The 8,877-nt window shown below is 37.1% G+C and overlaps 1 protein-coding gene across 1 annotated transcript; it reads right to left on the bottom strand.

Annotated features, from left to right (window-relative positions):
* Nucleotides 1-4,009: 4,009 nt before the first annotated feature.
* Nucleotides 4,010-8,368, bottom strand: LOC141590140 (G-type lectin S-receptor-like serine/threonine-protein kinase At1g11300). Its single transcript, XM_074410749.1, has 6 exons — nucleotides 7,036-8,368; nucleotides 6,630-6,734; nucleotides 5,068-5,240; nucleotides 4,763-4,973; nucleotides 4,387-4,624; nucleotides 4,010-4,070 (listed from the first exon to the last, which is right to left on the bottom strand). The coding sequence occupies exons 1-6, from the start codon at nucleotides 8,309-8,311 to the stop codon at nucleotides 4,010-4,012; spliced, it is 2,064 nt and encodes a 687-aa protein (XP_074266850.1). The 5' UTR covers nucleotides 8,312-8,368.
* Between the last annotated feature and the right edge of the window lie 509 nt (nucleotides 8,369-8,877).

The following is an 8,877-nucleotide window of genomic DNA, read 5'->3' as shown; positions in this document are numbered from 1 at the left end:
CATTTTCGGGTCGGGCCAGTACGGGTCAAGAAAGCTCGGGTCATGTTCGGGTCGGGTCGGGTCAATTCGGGTTTTCGGGCCACATTCGGGTGATACAGTTCGGGTCACTTCGGGTCTCGGGTCAGCTTTTTCGGGTCGGGTCAATCGCGTCGGGTTGCTTTTGTCAGGTCTAATTTCGAGTACAAGTTGCGGGTTGAAATTTACCGGGTCATGACCCTAAGAAAAACAGATTCGGGAATGAGGAGTGGGGTTTTTGGGCGGGTTGGGATTTAACAGGTATATGTAAAAGGGAAAAAAAGGAACATACATCGGATGTAGTACCTCATACCTTATCTGTTTTTGAGCATATGTGTATTTTTTCTGAGCTTATTAAAGTTAATAAGTTAGATTTTAATTTTGTTCACTCAAAACTCAAATTTAATTGAGCCTATATGTAATTTTTTGAGTTATATTTTAATATTTTGAGTTTAATGTTTAATTGAATGAACTTAAAAATTTTATAGTAAAATTCATAATTTTTAAAAATAAAATACAAACTTTATTATAATGCCCAGAAACTATGCAACTGATAATAGTATATCGAATATATAACCTACTTAAAAGTCTTCGGAAATACTAGTCCTAGAAGGGAATAAATGAGGCGAGGCGTTGTCAGTTATTAAATCAAATAAACAAAGGAATGAATGAGTTTGGATCCTATCCATTACTTTCTCTCCATTTCATCTTTAATACTCTCTTATTCTAATACTCCTATATCTTTTCTCTCCATTCATTAAAACATTACTTTTATAAAATAATTAAAACTATTAGATCGTTCTAAGATTTAATCCGGACCGTTCAAAAATAATAAAGGTCAATTCCTTTTCAAGTAATTGAAAGAATCTGGACTGGAAATGAATGATGAAAACAAAAGAGAATTTCTAGACTGGCATGCCTTCACAATCACTCGGAAATTAACCTCAAGTGTCCCTCTCACAAAATGCATACTCCCACTTGCCCTCCCACTTGCATTTTGTGAGAGGGCCAGTGGCCGTCTTCAATGAGACGGACCGTTAATTTATACAAATTCTCATTGAAGACGGATACTATCCGTCACAAGCTGAAGACGGATAGTGTCCCTCTCACAAAATGCAAATAGATAATGCAAGTTGGGGAAAAATGGATACTCCCACTTGCCCTCTCACTTACATTTTTGTGAGAGGGCCACTATCCGTCTTCAGCTTGTGACAGATAGTGGCCGTCTTCAATGAGACGGACCGATGTATGTGTCCAGTTGTTTGACCCATTCCAATTAACTTTCTAACGTGTAGGAGGGGGAAGAGGGGTCGTCGCCTCTTTGGAAGTACTCTTCGTTGCTCACTAACTACTCCCACGGGATACAAAGTCTGATGGTGTATTTGGATGGTAAAAGTGAAGGAAAAGAAAAGGGAGGGGAAAGGAGGGAAGGGAAAGGGAGAGAAGGGAAGAGGATGGGGAATGGAGTGTGGGTGTTTTGATACAATTTTTCTCCAAATCTTGCCTATTATGAAGAGATTTTAATTAGGTTTGAAGGGGAGAAATTGGATCTCTCCAAATCTCTCCTCCTCCATTTCCTCCACCTTCATTTGCTATCCAAACAAGGATTTTAAATCCCCTACTCTCCCTCCCTTTCTTTTTCCTCCAAATCCTTCAATCCAAACACACCCTAAAAGTCGTTAGGGTCGATTTTGAGTATCGTTTGAAGGCCGATTGTTTAAAGTCCAAACTAAAAAGAGGCCCATTCTATTAGAGCATCCGCAAACTTTTGGAGAGGTTTTCAAATTTTTGTGTGTGAATTGGGGAACTCCATTGTTGCATAGATATAGTTACGAAATGAGGAGAGTAAATGAAAAAGACGGTGAAAAATGAGGTGGATGAATAAGAAAAGAAAAGAGAAAATATGGGGAGCCTTACTTTGCGGATGCCCTTAGGTTTCAAAATAATAATTTTACAAAAAAAAAACAAAACTATTATAAAATATTATTATATGAATTGTCCATATCTCATAATATTTTAGAATATATTGTCTTATAGAAACTCTATCTCATTATATTATATACTAGTATTGGTGCCCGGCTTCGCCCGGGCTACCTCTACTTACCATTATTTTTTTTTTCATTAAATAAAATTATTTAAATTGCATAACCCATAAATTTATCATTAATATATTTTTTATAACAAATCCTAAAATTACGATGAAATAAATTTTGAGACAAATTCATTACTCCCGCTATTAATATTTTCCTCTTATTAATGAAACAATAGTAATAACATTTCACTACTTGCCCGTTATCATGGTTACTTTCACTACTCCCGCCGTAATTATTGTTACTGTCACTACTGCCGCATTTGATAATTTCATTATTCCCGCCCGCTTTAATATTGATTATTTCACTACTCCCGTTGTTGTTTCTACGGCTCTCACTAATCTCGTTGATAATATTATTACTTTACTATTCAAATGAGTGATTAATATCATATAGCTATATACAATGTTACTACAATTCTTTTCTTTACTGACGAAATTACTTTTACTCTTTAGGCATGCAATTATAAGAGGATTCTATATTTATATAAATATATTACATATATGCATTAAATCAAATCGAAAGAATTATGCAATATTATATATTATGGAATCTAACTTGAATTATATATAACCTACTTATTATATTTTTTTATTTTAAATAATTAACATCTCTATACATCTAATTAACTATAATAAAGTTTAATAAAATTGCATAGATTTTAAATTTAGTATATAACTTTATGATGATAATAATTAATACCATAAGTGTGCATGTTTATGTTAATTAATTATTTTATTTTAAGGAAATTGACCATTTTCTAGTCTTCTATAAATATGTAGGAAAATTATCAACCATCTTCTTTCTTTTAGTCTCCTTTAAATTGACCATATTAATTAATTATTTTATTTTAAGGAAATTGATCATCTTAATTAATTGTTTTATTTTAAGGATTGACCATGTTTAGGAAAATTATCAAGCTTCTATATAATTTAATTTTAACCCAAACTATATAGTATTTGCATTGAGATCTCTTAATTGGGTCCATCACACGGTGCTATGGATTTAAAACTATATAAAATAATTAATTTGTATAACTTTCTTTAATTACATTGAAGTCCTTTGGTTTCTGGAATTAATATATAGTATTGATTGATAGAGTCAAGATCACAGAGGATTCCTATTGTATAAGGTTGTAGGATCCTATTTGTGAATCATGGCTAAGTCGGCTGTGAAATTGCTTCTCGCCTTCATGGAGGATTTACAGCTTCAATGCTCGTCCCCTCCGAGTATAGAACGCAAAAAACGAACAGAAATAACCGATAATCGGTGTTTTTATGCGCTATGGTATCTTTTCACACCGTCGAGCCGCTATCAATTTTTCAATAATGTATGTATGCCTAATAAATTTTGTATGGACTTAAAGATCTTGATATCTCTGAGTCTGACGAACTATCGACCACTAAGAGCTGTTATAGATATAGGCTCTGTAGACATTTGATGGAGGTTAGTGCTGGTGGTGTCCATAAACACATGTCTTTTGTTGAAACCTGGTTCTTTAGGCTGTGGAAGATCTGCAATTTCACTAGAAAACATCAACATCACATTCGACATATTTGGTCGATCGTTTACATTTTCTTGAACACACAACAGCCCGACCACTATGGACCTATCAATCTCCTTCTTGTTAAGCGGATCAGATATTAATGGATCGATGATCGACCCGCATCACCCTCGCCCATAGTTTCCATACCGGAACCACATATGAAAATGTTAAACTTCGTGTATTCATATTTAGGACATTTTTCCGAACTTGATTAGATACTAGTACAGAGATAAAGCGGAGTAAGAAGTTATCAGAGATATACAACTTACATATCCGAGGAGTGTAAGTGATTCGTCCTCGTACCAGAAGGCATTATTCTTTGTCTTTGTCAAGATTTCTAGCAACAAGTACACCAAAACTATAGACATCGACTTCTCCAGAAGTGACCATCCATTGCATACTCGGGCGCCATATAGCCACTACATCATTGACGAAACAAAATGCAATTACAAGTTTATCATTAACATATGAGCTTTTACTTTCTTAGCACGTCGTCTTACACCTAATATTACTTAGACTCGGTTAGAAGTATCTGAAAATTTATGATGTTTTTGGCTTAGAATGACGTGTTCATGTGTCATAATTGTGCCTGAGACCCTCGACATGGGAACGTGAGATCATAAGAAGCAGAGTAAAGTAGGAGTAGGTTTCAAAGCTCTGAACGGCTTTATATTCAAGAGGAATGGGAGGGAAGGGGAAAGACAGTTAACTCCGATCAGTCTAGTTATTACTTACTATGTGCCAACGACCCTTCTTGTTTCGTCTTTGTCTTGGCCATGACCAAAGATTCTTGCCATGCCAAAGTCTGCAATCTTTGGATTGAGCTGTTCATCCAACAAAATGTTGCTTGCTTTGAGATCCCTGTGAATAATCCTTAACCTAGAATCTCTATGAAGATAAATCAGGCCTCGACATATCCCCTCGATGATGTTGAAGCGTGTTGGCCAGTCAAGAAGTTCTCGCATGGTGGAATCTAGATACATACAATTACAAATCATGTTAATAGTGAATTTTCTTAAAAGTCAGAATACTACATTAATAAACCCATAAACAGCAACTGGAAATGTGCGAAGAATTAAGACGATAAATAGGAGGAAATTGTAATACATACCAAACAAGAACGCGCTCAAGCTCTTATTAGGCATATATTCATAGACAAGCAATTTTTCGTCGCCTTCTACGCAAAAACCAATAAGGCTAACCAGATTCTTATGCTGTAGTCTGGAAATAACAATAACTTCGTTTGTAAACTCTTGTACTCCTTGTAAAGAAGCAGCTGAAAGCCTTTTCACAGCTATTTCTCGCCCATCTCCCAGTAATCCCTGAAAACCAGAATTCAACAATTGATTCTACATGGCCACTAGGTTTCCTATTGAAGCTCAACGTCTACCACACTTGGGATGTAGCCAAACTTACCTTGTAGACCTGCCCAAAACCACCTTGTCCAAGCATCTGGTTATCGTTGAAGTTGTCCGTAGCAACAGCTAGATCTTTAAAATCTATCAAAGGTAGCTCTTCGAGTTTCGTTTGGTTCTTATGATCCCCATGCTTTAGGTGGTCCAAGATGCTTCTCTTACTGGCTTGTTTTGCTGTTGGGAAGAATATGTATATGATATTGACTTGCAAATTGCAATTTTTTTTGAGTATTACAGTACTATCTATTTACTACCAACACAAATACATACTCTCCCTTCACATCGGAACACCCTATAAATTCAAAAATCCGCTAAAAAGAAAGAGTGGTCTGGCGAATTTGGACGTGAAGGGAGGGAGTATCTATTATGTTACTCATCCCTTCACAATGGACACGTTCGTAGGTCATCATGATTCATGACCCTTCTTCATACATAGCACTTAGTGCTGTACTCAGGCTGGGTTCGGGCCGGGCCGGACCGGGTTCATCTAGCTGGGCCAGGTCGAGCTGGTTGATTGTATGACTAAACCTGTCAAATGGGCCAGGTCCTGGGTTGAGTCAGAATATGAGTCGGCCAGATACGAGTCGGGTCATACGGGTCGCGGGCCGGGTTAGAGTCAGAGTATGAGTCTAAAAATTATTTTATTAACGCCTTTTTTAACGATTTTTTTAATCAATAAAATATTTCTTAAAAATGTAAAACATATTTAAAATTAATATTTTAGTTATATTCAATGTTTACATTAATTATATTGACATAAGTATTTAAAAACAGTATTTTAAATAATTATTTTATTATTAAATATTATAAAATTTAAGTAAAATGAACTTTTTAATCGTGTTTGTAATTTTAAGTAATAAAAAAATAATTTTTATCTATTTTTTCATATATAATATAAAAATAATAAAATTTTAATAAAATTCCTGATTTACCTTTTATCCAACGGGTCGACCCGTTCGGGTTGGGTGTCGGCCCTAAAATAACGGATCATTTCGGATTCAAGTAACGGGTCGCCGAGTCAAAATTTCCGAGTCTTGACCCTAAAAAACGGGTGAGTCAGAATTTGATAGGTCTATGTATGATCCAGGCCAGAGGCGGGCAAGGGGCCGGGCTGGCGGGCCTCACATATATTTTTTCAAAAATTTCCCTATAGCGGGCCATGTGCGGGCCGCGCTGGATATATGGAACCCGGGCCCGGTCTGTGTATTGGGCGGTACTTGTATGTCGATAGGCAGGCCGGGCCCTAGTGGCTCGTGTGGCAGGTCAGCACGCCGTTCCTTTGGCCAGCTCTAATGGCATGACATTCATTTTAGACTAAGAACGTGAAAGTTTTTCAAGATAGAGTCCAACACTACGAAACGCACTTGCACTCGCAACCAAGACTTAGTAAAGAGTCCACAATAGAGGCCCAAGAGGGTTCCACTCTAAAACCAATTGGCGATAGAGGGTGTAGCCCCTTGCCTTATAAGGTGGTAATTCTTCTCCTCTTTTATCAATGTGGGACAACCCTCAGATGTGGGAACTTTGGGTTTCTTCACATAAGTTGTGAAAAAAACATGTTACCTTTCCACCTATTGAACCACATCCGCAAAACAATGAGTGCGATGATTGAGCCAGTTCCAACTGTCACTGTTGCTGCAATAACAGCTTTCAGTCTACCTTTGTTACCTGCAAGTCAGGAAAAAAAATTGCATATTAAACCACAAGAACAATAATAACGTTACCCCAGTGCCTCGAGGGCTCCCCTGTGTTGACAACAGGGAGAGGCAGTTTCCATTAAACCTTGATGAAAATAGCTTTGAATGACGGTGACTTCACAACAAAAAGAAGTGCAGCCATTCTAGCGAGTAATTTTGATTTATTCTATCACAATCAAGGATCAAAGAAAAGTGTGAATCTTTGGCGCCTTGGGAAATGGATCTGAATTTCATTCCAGCATGAAGATATATATTTTTTAATTAAAACTTACCGAGTTCTGAGTGTGCCAGACGAAGATTTAGTGTAATTCCACTACTAGGAAACTGTTGAATGTCAATCAAAGTGTTAGTCCAATACATGCAGCCAGCACCTTGATCATACGCGTAAGCTAGACAAGAACAGTTATTTAAACACATGGTTCTGCAATTAATTAGATTTATTCCCTGTAACCACACTTCAAGGTCAGGTAATTTTACGGTATTCAGGACTTGAAAACCATCTGGTTTACCACCTCCTTGTTTTCCACACTGCAAGGTTGTCCTCCTTACACAACCACTAGACCAGTTCCCTGCTTTCCATTCCCGACTATTCTTTGGTACAAATCCCTTCAAACATTGACAAATAGGCGACTTTACTGGGTCACAGATACCAAAATCCCCACATTTGCCGTAATAATCACACAGGTCATCTGGAACCTTATACAGTGTTTGCCACGACTTCTTACCGAGGTCCCAGTATATCTCACTTACAGTACCATCATAGCTAAAGTAGTAGTGTGGAAAGGACAGCTGATTTACTCCAATGTAAAGAAATATAACTTCATCTTGAGCAACATTTTTCTGAATGAAAGTGTCGGCATAGTCATTAGTTGAATCAGGATAGATTAAACCCAGAAAAAGATTACCGTTCCATGGACCAGTTCTATAATGTCGTTGATCACCATCCCACACTATTACTTGAGTATTCGTTGCAGAATCAAGAGCGAGAGTGAACCTTCCTTCTGATGGATCTGACGGGCTTTTCCAAGCTTGTAACTTTGTGGCAGTAGTATTCTGAATGCTAATGCTAATGCTCATGCTCGGCAAGAGTGCATCAGTAGGATACTCAAAGCTCTGCCATATGACTCTACTATTCCCTCCTTTATCGAGCTCTATTAGTTGGAGATTCCCGGAATCTAAAAGCTGAATCTTCCGAGTAGCATTAAGTGCTTGACTTGACGAATTAAATGACCACAAAGTGTTGTTTCTCCCGTTGACAATTTCGAGAATCCCACCCTCAGATATTCTTAATACACCTGAAGAATCTTTAACAGGGTTGTTCCGGTTTGCTATCCAAAAGTAATACGTTGGAGAAACTGCATTGAACGATATCCCAAGATACCTATTTGTGTTGTCTGGAGGACTAAAGAATCCGAGCCTGTATTTAGCGTTTGGGGAGAATAAGGTTTCAGAATCCTCAAGGAGTTGAATGGTTGTAGCATCGGCTATGCCAGTGGACATTAGCAAGGCCAAGCATGAGTACGCGAAAAATACGCAAACAAAAAGCATCTTACTCCGTGTTCAGAGACCAATAAAATGATTTACCTAGCAAACAATTGACATGAACAGTTAGTTGATAAAATCTTGGATTGTGGCTTAGTTTGTAGTACTATTCTATCAATATTTCAAATGAATTTATTCATCTATACAAAAATGGAGCAAACTTCAAGGGTAAGGTCAAGGTGTGATCCAAAGAATGTAAGAATATGTTGATGTTTTACCAACATCAGAACAGGATTTGGCCTGTTATTTGGTTCGCAGATTTAAAATTATGAACAGTCCAAATCCTGTCACACTAGCGAGTACTACATAATACTTGCTTCATTCCAGTCGTTTGTTTATTTTTGTAACCAAAAAGGGACGGGGGAGGGGCAATGTTGGGCTTGTTATAGGATACATGTGGACCAAAATTTATGAAGGTGACCCATATAGAAAGACATTAGGATTCTCTCTATTTCCTAAAAGAAATGGAGAAGCCATTTTCTATAAACGGTCTAGATTTCATCTTGCAAAGAATTTAACGGACCCGATTTTAGTATGAAAAATAAAGTTAAAAGCAAGTGGAATCAAAACAA

Source organism: Silene latifolia, chromosome 7 (genome assembly GCF_048544455.1).
Source record: "Silene latifolia isolate original U9 population chromosome 7, ASM4854445v1, whole genome shotgun sequence".
In the NCBI taxonomy this organism is placed as follows: Eukaryota; Viridiplantae; Streptophyta; class Magnoliopsida; order Caryophyllales; family Caryophyllaceae; genus Silene; species Silene latifolia.
The sequence above is the reverse complement of the archived record's forward strand: the minus strand, read 5'-3'. Positions and strand labels throughout refer to the sequence as shown.

Bases quoted from the DNA above. Each gene is read 5' to 3' on its own strand.
- LOC141590140 (XM_074410749.1), bottom strand. From the start codon at position 8,311: ATGCTTTTTGTTTGCGTATTTTTCGCGTACTCATGCTTGGCCTTGCTA. The intron at 5,241-6,629 runs GTAACATGTTTT...TCTTCCCAACAG, and splicing joins GTGGTTCAATAGGTGGAAAG to CAAAACAAGCCAGTAAGAGA. The intron at 4,071-4,386 runs GTAAGTAATAAC...TCAATGATGTAG, and splicing joins AGAAGGGTCGTTGGCACATA to TGGCTATATGGCGCCCGAGT.